A 12132-nucleotide genomic window follows, 5' to 3' on the forward strand; every position below is an offset into this window, starting at 1 on the left:
AAGTATTTACAGATTGTAAGTCTCAAAGCCCCCCCTTTTTACAGGGTCCTCTTAATTCTAATTGGAATCTGTGTCTTATAAACAAGCAGCTATTCCTCACCAGTGTATACCAAGTCATTCCCACATGCAAACTAATGAAAACATGCCACATAAGAGAAATTGATTATTAAGCAAAAATAATGTTCTTTTGCATTATGAAATGGAATATTATTTCAAAAACAAATAGTGATTTATGTGTATTCTAAACAAGAATTGTCAAAGGCCAACCTCTCTCTGTCTTTCCCCATCCACCCCAGCTGCGCAGTTTCATTGAAAACAGAGCCAAAATAGAAAAAATTGAATGTCTAAGTCAGTTCAGACTTAAAACTATGAGGTCAGATTTGTTATGTGAACAGGCATTCAGAATCCCCATAATGCAGTATTACCAGTATGAGATACAATATGTTGCAAAAGTATCGATCAAAACCAGAACTCCTACAGCACAGAGTTAGTAGGTTATCATTTTTGATTCAGCTGACATAGAGTTTCTTACGCAGGTCCTGGCACTGCTCCGAGCTCTTGCATGTCTTCTGGGCATCCAACGTCTTTTCAGGGTCCACAGTTACCACCACCGACCCGGCAGCAAATTGCTTTACCACCTGGATCGCAGGTTCCTCCACTAGCAAACAATGTTAATGGACTTGGTGCTCCACCATCATTGCCTCCTATGGCCAGACAGGATGGGATCACTGGATCTGTCCCCCCAAATCCTAACTTAGGACAGCCTCCAGGGCCTGGATATCATCCTCAGCAAGGTGGGGAAAAATGTTTGTTATGTACTTGAAAACAAAATATGCATTGGGAATAACTGGTGGAAGTGTGATTGTTTATAGCTGATGTTTTGCTCACTTGGCAAAATGAAAATTTAATCCTCTTTTTCTACACTGGAAAGATTCACGTTGTCAGTCAGTGCATTTAAGGCGCGCTATGTTTTTGCTCAAAAGTTCAGCACTCTGTTGAGAATGTAACAAAAATAAAAGAGATTAATCTAGGTCAGGAACAGAAGTATTTGGTTAGCAGTGGGTTAAAGCACAACATGCTCCAGAAGGGAGTTTTTCTTATACTGTGTAAAGGTATAGGTTGCTCTCTATCTTACACTGTCTTTCATAAGCACCTTTCAAAAATGCTTTACTATAGCAATAATGAATTGTAATAGCATACAAAACGCATACTTTATTTCACTTGACATAGTTGAGTCAAATAGTTATTTTGGCAACTAAAAAGCCAGCTAACTAGACCAGTTTGCATTGACTGATGTTACAGGAGAGATTCTCAGTAACGTAATAGCCTGGTTTGAGAAGCTGTGGTAAACTCTGCTAACCCTCTTACTTGCCACATACCTGAAACCAAAGTTGTGACACCTCATTTATGCTTACCTTTACAACACCGACTGCATGAGCCAAAATGATTCGTTTCTTTTACTTGCTGAAAACAGAAGGGATGAAGTTGCATTTAGCTGTGCAAGAATGAAATGTATGGTAAAAGTTGGCGTTAAATTGATAACGCAACTTAAATACTTCAAATTAATTGTCACTTGTAACTCTGCAGCAAACTATGGTCCTCAGATGGCAGGATCTCAGCTGCCTTATCCTGGTGCTTTTCCTGGGGGTCCAGCACAGCTTTCGGGTCCACCGCAGAAAAAACTTGATCCTGACTCTATTCCAAGCCCAGTAAGTAATATGGCACTGATTTTTTTATTTTTTTTTTAATGACAGAAAATTTCTGCTGCATTTAGGATGAAGGAATGGCAATGCTAATATTGTATTTATTGTAGCTGTGTTTTTTGTTTGGTTTTGGTTATTGTTTGTATTGCAGGGGAGAGCTGGAGGTTTTTTGTGACATTTGTAATCTGTGCTGTCAGTTTTGGAGAAATGAGTAGTGCGTAACGTTAGTTTTAGAACTGAAGAGGCTTTATAACTTTAGCTACTGTGGGACATACCCATGACTCCGTATACTTTAATAGGAATTCTTAACAGGGTTAGTATGACAGTAAGCAGTACTGAAGGATTACTTGCATTCACTCCAGCTAATCACTTTTCTTTTCACTCCAGAAAGTTTGTAGGCTTAAACTTAGTAACAGATAGACACCTGAAGTGGGATTTGTGCTGAATATAGGTATGTGACCTTTAAAACTGCAATCTGGGAAATGCTGAGAAGTCCCATGCTCAGAAGGCACCTCACTGTTTGATCACAGGAGTTTCTCAGGCAACTGGAATTATTTCCCTGAGCATCCCTCCCGTTGCTGCAGCCTTGTAAGCATTTCAGTAGCTTGGAATATACTTAATGTATAAGGTTCCTACAGGTTCTAGAGGCATGGCTGTTGAAGCATGCCTGAACATGCACCAGTGGGACAGTGTCTGTTCTTCTCAGAATGGTGTTAGAGAAAGGGAAAACAAGGTTCATCTTTCTTAAATAAAGTTATTGTTACCTAAAGGAATAGCTAGTCAGATACAGGTTGCATTTAACTTCTTTTTTATTGAAAACAGCTGATTGAAATAGGGGGAGAAAACATGCTGAACTAATGGGGAAAACACATTCTGATGTACACACTTATACTTGTTCTGGCAATAGGTCAGAAGGTCCTTGAAGAGTCAGAATTCTTGAAGCAGGTCGTGTCCTGCAGATTTAACCTGGAAATTTCTACTTAGAAAAATGAATTAACCACCACACTGTCAGCTAGTCTGGGTGAAGGAATCATCCACGGCTCTGCTGAAGCAGTATTGCTGCCCAGGAAAGAGTTTCTGTTCCACTGAGATGAGGGAAAAGCATTTCTGTAAATGCCTGGCACTGTCTACTAGGGGACAGCCCTGCCTCCTTAAACTTGGATGTTACTTTATCCTTCTAGAAGAGATTATTTGTTTTATCCAGTAGTGATTTTGACATAAACGCCCCACAATTTTTGAAAAAATGTTTGTTGATAATCACTTAGAGGTTAACAATAACAACTGTAATTGCCCCTGTTAAAGGCAATTTTTAAGTTAAATGTAATTGAAACCCATTGTGTAAAAAAATGAAGTGTCTGAATAATTATCAAGTGCCTTTATTAGCTCAATCATTTATAGTGTTTCAGTATGGTGCTTTTTACATAAGAAGAATAAAATGGTCTTGTCTGATTAAAAAAAAAGGTGGGGGGAAGGGACGGAGACGGAGGTCTGGCATGAAAGCATGGACTGATGTCTTATTTCAATTACACATGTAGAATAAACAACTTTGACTATGACAGCAATGTTAAAATAGGTTAAAAGGTTTGTTTAAGCAGCACAAAGGGGATCAAAATGACATGTTTAAAAGAAACACGATCTGGGTCAATGTCCGTAAAGGGCAAAAAGCTAATTCAGAATGAGGAATAAGTATGACCATGTGTATTTTTCTTGTTATATTTACATTATGTAGTTACAGTAGTGTTGCCAGATAAATTTACTTCTTATCTGTAGCCATTGTTGATTTATATTTTCTTACATGTGTTAGAAGTTGATACATGCTCTGACAACATCTATGAAAAATAGCATCTGGGCTTTGTCAACAATTATTTCCAAGAACAATGATATATTTAGGTCAGCTAACTACAGAATACCATGGTACATTGATCCTTTGCAGAGCTAAATCTGAAAGTGGTTTGCTTTCTTCAGCCAGTGGACCTTTTTAGAGCAAACCCTTTTTCTTCCTAATGCAAGAGTTAGCAATAAGTATACAAGCCAAAGAGGCAGGGAAAAGTAATCAGGCAAAGATATAACAAGCTCCCTGAGGAATGTATTGTATATTTAAATTGCAATACAAAGACTTTATAGAGAATAAAAAAGTTACAGGCCCCAGATTACTTCCAGTGTGTTAGGAAATACCTCTTGGACAATGATCAGTAGAATCTTTGCGACTAATTTTGTTTTCCTTCTCTGTTTGCTTTCCAGCAGAGGCTTCTGAACGTCCCTAGCTATTATTAGAAATTCATGTGCAGTGTTAAAATATAATTCCATGGGATACCAGCAGCAGTGGCAAAGCCAGTTTCAGAAATTCCCTGTCTCATTCCTCTTGCCTCTCATAGCTGTTCAGCTACGCTCCGAACCAGATTACTAAAAAGATAGCTTCTTGGAGGGAAAGGAAGGAATAATGGTATCAAATTGGTCATCCAGTTTATGGTGTGGAACAAAATACAGCTTTGTGTAGCTTCAGTTATATCCTGAAAAGTATCAGTCTTAAACAGGAACAAGGGACTGTGCAAAAGTGACAGGGGAAGTAGTACATGGGAAAGGAATGTGTTAAATAGTAAAGCCAGCTTCCTGGGCATTTCATGACATTACATTGTAAATTGCTATAAACAAGGCTTCAACTAGAGTAAATCTCCAATGTTGAGGAACCCACCACTTCCCTGGGGAGATTAGAACTGTCTCACATTAATAAAAGTTTTCTATGATTGCTCTCTTTTACTTGCTTTTTAGGAGGAAGCTCACAACATGGTAGTCTGACCTAGCGAATGAAAACATTGAGCTCCAGTATTGAAAATACTACCTCATGGCCAGCAAGGCTTTTCTCAGGAGTTTAAATTTCTGCTTTCTAAATGGCAGTGCTGAAGTATAGCTCAGCTAGGAAGGTGATATACTATCTAGTTTATTGTTTATTTCTTAACCACCCTGTGCATGGAGCCTAGTCAGGAGGAATAAGGGCTAACCCCTCCCACCATTGCAGTCTGATCACCTGTGCATTCATTTATGAAAAAGAGCAGCTGGCACAACTATGGTCATACAAAAGATAACCTGGTAGATATGGCATCTGAGTAAGGTCATGCAGCCTTGCACTTCAGTTTGATCTGGGAGAATGTAAGGCCAGATTCAGTAGCAAGGACTTTTTTCGATTTGCTTCTAGCAGTTAATATACTTACTGTAAACAACTCAATTGTTACTGTATATAGGTCTTATCCACCCCAATTTGTAGTGTTAACCCTGATTTCCAACAGGCAGCTGCAGTTGTAAATGAGTTATACCACTCAGCTGCGTATATAGTTTTCTAGTTAAGTGTCCCTGAAGCCTGCATTGTGATTGATTTATAGCACCTGTGTATAAGGCAATGTCAATAGTGCTACTTGGTATAGATGTTAGCAGAGCTGTTTATGATTGTAGCTGAATGCATGGGCTTACTGTTCTTGCTTCTAATTCATCAGATTCAGGTAATTGAAAACGATAAAGCTTCTAGGGGCGGACAGATCTATACTACAAACCTAAAAGGACAGGTTCCTCCTCTTGTCACCACAGACTGCGTGATCCAAGACCAAGGTAACTGTCCTTGTTACTGCTTTGGGAGACTTTCTAGGTGAAATCACATATAATTATATAAAAAAAATAAAGACTAAATTCTCAAATTTCTCATCTGAAAATGATACTGCTTATGTTAAATTGGACATGAAATAGGAAACTGCCTTGAAAGAAGAAAAAAAAAAGGGGTGAGGTCAGGGGGAAAAAGTGGGAGTTGAATTCTTATACCTTGGGTTAATTCCAGTGAATGCTTTGAGACCACTGTGCCCTCACCTCTTCTACCATTCCTGACCTTTAAAATAATAGTTGAGACAACTTTTCTTTTTAACTTAAAGTTTTTCAAGGCTTTAGATTTCAAGTTAAATAATTTTTGGATTCTTTTGAGATTTTAAAAGCTGGATACTAGAAGACACAGTGAGACTAGCAGAGGGAGAACACAAGCTGTCTAGTTGACTTAATTTTTTCCTTTGGCCTTTGCCTCTTCCCAGAGCTTGGAATTACCATATTCTGTGTGCTGCTCTTGACAGCAGACTTGATATTTTAATACAGCTTAAACCGATGGTAACGTTCAGTCCAGCACATATTTATCTGTGTTTGGATAAACTGTAAAAAATATAGAAACACATCAAGATTTTTTGGCATTATCTGAGAATGGGGTCTTGCAGTTCTGATGAACAAAGAAATTCCTTTCAATAAAATGAGCAGAGCTGCAGCTTGATGGTTAAAAAAGGAGTATAAAGAAGCCAGTTTCTGAACTCATGTTGTGTTTCAGTGCTCTGGTCTGCAGTGCATGACAGTTTCTCATTGAGGGAACTGAGTTAAGTGTGTTACAAGAAGTGGTGTAGTAATTTCAGCACGCTATTTTGCAAGATGAATGAGCATGGTGATGTTAACACAGGTATTCTATTTTCTGAATCAGAGCTCACTTGTTAGAGCAGCCTTGACAGTACGTATCAGTCTGCAGCATTTCATTATATACAATTTCCACTGGGGATTTCATTCGTGTTATTTCCTCTTAAGATCTATGATATGTTTCAAACTAATCTCTATTGAGATTTGTGTTGCAAATAATTGTGGGTTTTTTCTCGACATGTTTAAATCTCTGCTTTAAACTCAAACTGTAAGAAAATATTTACCCATAGGGACAGGGAATGGGCTGATATATAAAGAGGACAGATGGGCAGAAATTTGCACGGGAGGGGAAAAAAGCACGTATTTAACTTAGCATAAGCGCTTGTAGCTTTATGTTGTTATGTTGATTTTTCTGGTTTGTGTTTGGGACAGGCACGTTCCTTTTAACAGCCTTTCATTCTGCATATTATGTTGGGTGTTTCAGGCCATGCCAGCCCTCGTTATATCCGATGCACTACCTACTGCTTCCCATCATCTTCAGATATGGCCAAACAGGCTCGCATTCCACTGGCAGCTGTCATCCAGCCTTTTGCTGTTGTTCCAACAAATGAGGTAAGGGCTAACTGAATATGTGGTTTTGTCTCCTAAATATTACTGACTTGTTCTTCTCTGATTGGGTTGGCGACAAAGGTGTTTTACCTCTGACTGTGAAGGAGTAAGAGAGTAGAGAGGTGGCAGAAGACTATGAGATGCACTTGGGTCATGGTGCAGCTTTAAGAACTAAAAATCTGTGTTTGGAAAAGGTACAAGACTGACGACTGTGTAATCTGAACAACTGGGTTCCTGTTGTTCTCCCAGCTGCCTGTAGTTTACGCCAGCTTTGTCAGTTGCTTGCTCTGCTGGAACTACTTAGGTATAGTCAAAGACGTTGAAAGAGGATGACCATAAACTACATCAAGTTAATTTTAAGACATGTACAGTTACATTCAAAGAATGGTATTTTTCCACTTAGTTCTTTACAAAATAATTTAATTTCACAACAGACTGAGAGGATGATGGTATTTTCTACTTGGATGAGCTGTCATAGAAGACAAATGTAACCACCCCTGTTTGGCACTCATTCAGAGACACTAACCTAATCAATTGCTTTTCTCACATTACGGTCTCTAATAGCCCTTCATATTCCAAACGTATCCCTAGTTCATCTGCAAAGTATTTCTGCAGACTGGCAGTATCCTATGGTCTTAGGTTAGTTATCTATATTTCCTGGCATCCCCAAAGGATGGTATCAGTAGCAGGGAAAAAAAAACAGTTTTCAAGTGCAGCATTTAACCGCATCATCTGTAGGATCATCTTTCTTGTTCTTCAACTCCGGCCTCCTCCATTGCATGTCATCTAAATTCTGCAACAAAGGTCTGCAGTATGCATTTCCCTCTAATGTGCTGGACTAACTTTCAGAGCACTCTTTGCTAGAAAAAAACCAGGGCTTTCATGGAAATTGTTGTATGTGATTGTGTCTTCAAAAACTCATAAAATGCATACACAGAAAAGCCTAATTAAAATTGCAAAGACTTTCAGGGCTTGGTTTTGCAGTCTTTGATTTTTCTTTAACTTTTTTTTATTACTTGTAAATTCTTAGTTTTTTTTAAAAAATATATTGGAAAAAAACAGATGTTGTTCTTCATCAAGCTGGATAACTTCCAATCCAACAGACCTCTGTAGTTTGAATTAAGAGTATTATTTTAGCCGGGTAGTGTGTAGTTATCTATTTTGTGGTCCCCAGGGAAACAGGATGTATTACTTACAGTTCTGCAGATACTGAGTCTCACCATTTGTCTGCTAGACAGCAATTTTGGGTTTCATTCCAGTTATTTTGGGGAATGTGCAAACTTGGCTTGTTGCCCCCCCTGCATATTCTCCTGGATGAAACTCCTGCTGTTACTGCTCCACCCCTTCACTTTATCAGCCAGCCTTTACTACCTTTTATCCCAGTTTCTTTGGCCAGATGGCACTTACCGATCCTGCTTTAATGCTGGCTCTTCATTTGTGTGTCTTTCAGTCTGTGCCTAGTCATTTACATCCCCCATGCATGGCTTCCCTGTCTCCTGCGTAGTGTTTAGATAGGGTGATCTAAGTATCTTCTGCATACATAAATTAGCAGTATGTACAAACACTTGCACTTGGCCAAGTTCAGGAGGCTTTTCCCAGCGTTCGCAAAAGGATGTACTCAGTGACCCACCAGTTCTGAAGTATAAGTGCTCTCAGGCTGTTGGGAAGGTCAGTGGAATTCATTAATCTGTAAAGAGCAGTGTATTTTTCCCCAGCCTCTTACTTGGAAGAGCCTAAAAAAACTCTGCAAGATGTCTCAAAATTGGCGCAAGTCCAGTGTGGAAAATTTTAGTCTGAACAATTATAGCTTGGTAAAGTTCTAAGAACTGAGGAGATGGTGTTATAGTAGGACATGCTGGGCAATCTTAGCTGAGGCCGTTTTTCCAAGGCTTGTCTGTGCCCTTTGTTTTCACTGTTACTGCCAAAGTAAGATCTTGCTCTTAACAACTTTTAATAAAAATGGTCTTCATATTGGATTTATAATGACTTTAATTCTAAAAAGTCACTTAATTTGAAAGAACTGGACTTTTAATAGAGGTAAAATACATTTAGGGGGTAATTTGTGTTTCTGAATTTCCTAGTATGGTGCATTCTGCCTGGAACTAGTGACTACAAGGGACAGAATGTTCTTTTCAGAATATCTAGCCTATCGTATGAATGCCTTTAAAGTGCCTTTTAACAATGCCTGCAGGTGATGCTCATCACATGATACAGGGCTCAGTGCAAAGTAGGAGAATCTGTCTTATCTCTTTATCTCTTGATAAACAGCATGTTGTACATAGTAACTGTTTAAAATAATGTTTTTCTAGCCTTTTAATGAACGATTTGCCTTCATTCATCTTTGCTGCAGCTTCAGCTGCAGATACAGCACAGTTTCTAAAATATTTAGTCTTAGCACCCAGAGAATTTCACTTTTGTTTCTTTTAAATGGAGGAGGAAGAAGAGTGATGGCTACAAGGGTTTAGTGGACCATGGATGTGAAATTGCCACAAATGGTTTGTGCAACTGGTAATGTGTTTAGGAACAGCTGAGAAACTGACCTATCTCACCTGAACTGTAGGGAATTTAGCAACTCTGCACAGTATATATAATCCATTATGATGAGTTTTGCAAAGACCATGCCTTTCTGTGTTAGGAAAGCTGTATTTAAACAGCTTTGGGCTATCAGGGTCATACAAGTAACTGATGAACTTATGAGTGTTCCATAAATATAATTAGTTCCATAAATATAATTAATTAGTATTTTGCTTTGATCATCACTTACAGTCAAGAATTAATTTAAACTAGTATATAAAACATATTTCCATTTTCAGTGGTCTGTTGCCATAGAATTAATGTCCATATTTTTTTTTTCTATGCTATTACTGTACTAAGACAGTTAGAAACAAAGCAAAAACCTTACATTGCTCTGATTTCCAAATAATATGAGGGTTCAGTGCGGTCTTCAGATGGCTTGTTCTTCCTCTCTGGAAGCCAATCCTGAACATAGATTTTGATTCATTGAGAGGATTGTTTTTTGCATTGATGAAGCATTATGTTCTGTCCAGGTGATCTAGATGATATCAAGAGAACTGCAGATATTTTATCCTATCCATGCTTTGTTTGGCACTGTGCGATCTAAACTGCAGCAAAAATTTGATAAAAGAGCAATGAAATAGTGAATTCTACTGACAATGATAGAATTAGATATGTGTTTGAGAGGGAGAGCACAATTGTACAGACCTTATTTTCTTTCTTAACATATTCATCATTTTGGTGAATGACTTGTAAATGATGTTATCTGTTGGTACCAGTTGGAGGGCTGTGCACTCTAATTAGTGTCTCTTGCTAAGTTTACACTTTGACCAACAGAGCAAAGTGTTGCACTGTTCTTGGGTGTGCAGGCAGAAAGGAGTGCCTGAGATATCCTTCATCTAAAGCAATTGGATAGGAGAGAGTAGGAAAAGGTAATTGGGGTCCTGGAGTTGGCAGAGGCATATGTGTAATGGAGATGATAGGCTTTGCTGTCAGATCTGTTTTGTTCCTGTCACTCATTGACAAGGAGTTCCTGGGAGAAAGTCTGTTTGGAGTTTACTGTAGCTTCTGCAGGTTAACAGCATTTTGTTCTGCCAATTAGGTATTTTTCGCTTATGTCTCATTCAGATTTTACTTCAAAGAAACAATAGTGCCCCAGCTGACAGAGCCTGGAACACTCCCTGAAGTTTTGGAATTGATGTCTGTCATGAGTTAAAAAACAAAACGCACCCAAACCAAAACAACCTGTCAATTGCATTCATAGAAAAAGCAGTCAACTGGCAATTGAGCTTTGAGGGTTTGTTTCCTTTGACTATGAACACAGGATGATGGAGATAAAAGGTCCTGGGAGCTTTCAAATAAAAAGTTTAGGTTCATTGACTGAACAGTATTTTTCTCAGAAATACTCTTCCAGTTTGGAGGTCCAACCTAGAAGAAGAGAATTCAGAATTTCAGCACATATGAAAGGCAGATATAAGTTCATTAGTCACTAGAATGTTTACACACAGGGGCTGGCGTCCCATCTCCAGAAGTGAAGTGGGAATGTTAGCACAGAAAGTGAGTATATATACATGTGTGTATATATATATATATATATATATGTATATATATATATATATATATATATACACACACACTTTTTTTTTTTTTTTTTTTTAACTGAGATCCATGAAAAACCTGTCAGGAGCTGAGAAATACACCAACTTGATCAGGACCATCTTTTGGATATGTGTACAACAGATATCTGTGTTTCCAGTAAAGAATGCAATGCAAGTTATCCCTGTGGTAGAAAATAAGAACAAAAAGAAAAATCGTGGTGCTAGATAGGACGTTAAATGAAAAGATGTCATGCATGTCTTTTGAATAAGTGTTTTGGGTGGGGTAGTGTTTTGGGATGGAGTAGTACTGTGTCTGAGAAGTTCCACAGCATCTCGAAGTCTGGTAGAAATTCTAATTTGTGAGGACACAAGGCCAACATAAGTGAATACAAATCAAGGCATAAAAATATACCTATACCAGTAAGCTGTAATATCAGTCTTCACATCAAGAGAGGAAAGTTCACCTCGGCAACAATTTATAGTTGAAAGAGTAAGAAAGATCTAATGCAACTGAGATGCAGGATTTCAGGTGTTCACATGTAACCTGGTAAAACTGCATGATGAAAACATTCTAGAGAAGTCATTATTGAAATTCAAATAGTAAACCTGGCCACACTGAACATTAGTGAATAAAGGAGGCTTTACTTCAGTAATGTTAAATCACGAGTGAGAGCTAATTTAGGACATAAACAAACTGTTCAATAAAGGTGGCTGTAGGCTTGTGTTTGATGTTGCAAGAACAGCTAAGTCAGCAGCACTTGGCACATTAAGCACTGAGCTTCAGAACAGCCGAGCAAGTGAAATGGGCTTATTCATAAAAGCCCTCAAGTTGAAAGTTAGAGAGTCAGAATTCATGGAGGGCACACAGTCTCTCAAAGATGGCTACAAAAAACCTGTTAGACCCAGTCTAGAAAATTCTAAACTGGTGAATGTTACATGAATGCTGTATATCATTTGAAACAAAGGTTGTTAAAGCATTCATGCTTTCCACTCCTCCCCTGCCCTGTGTCTTAACAGCTCTAGGCATTTCTGAATCTTATCTTTACTAAGTCCTTATTTATTATTTCTCAAAATTAACAGTTCATTCTCATTCTCCTGATTTGGATGATCTATGGAAAGTATTTGTTTGTTATAGATTGAGAATACAGTATCATTGTTTGACAGAACTTATTTTTAGTCCACCAGTGCTTTAGCAACGGTCTATAAAAATAAACTAGCTCTCACACTTATCATCATAGACCAAGCCCTACATGAATTTGTTTTGGAGATGTACGAAT

At 38.2% G+C, this 12132-nt stretch overlaps 1 protein-coding gene across 2 annotated transcripts in view; it reads left to right on the forward strand.

Annotated features, from left to right (window-relative positions):
* SEC24D (SEC24 homolog D, COPII coat complex component) overlaps positions 1 to 12132 on the forward strand; it is a 68424-nt gene that overhangs the window by 21433 nt on the left and 34859 nt on the right. For both annotated transcript variants that reach the window (XM_021298611.2, XM_065062752.1), the window contains 4 exons: positions 537 to 794; positions 1588 to 1709; positions 5192 to 5303; positions 6619 to 6746. In XM_021298611.2, coding sequence (XP_021154286.1) covers positions 537 to 794; positions 1588 to 1709; positions 5192 to 5303; positions 6619 to 6746 — 620 coding nt within the window. The remainder of the gene's footprint in view (positions 1 to 536; positions 795 to 1587; positions 1710 to 5191; positions 5304 to 6618; positions 6747 to 12132) is intronic.

This window comes from Columba livia, chromosome 4 (genome assembly GCF_036013475.1).
Source record: "Columba livia isolate bColLiv1 breed racing homer chromosome 4, bColLiv1.pat.W.v2, whole genome shotgun sequence".
NCBI classification, from domain to species: domain Eukaryota; kingdom Metazoa; phylum Chordata; class Aves; order Columbiformes; family Columbidae; genus Columba; species Columba livia.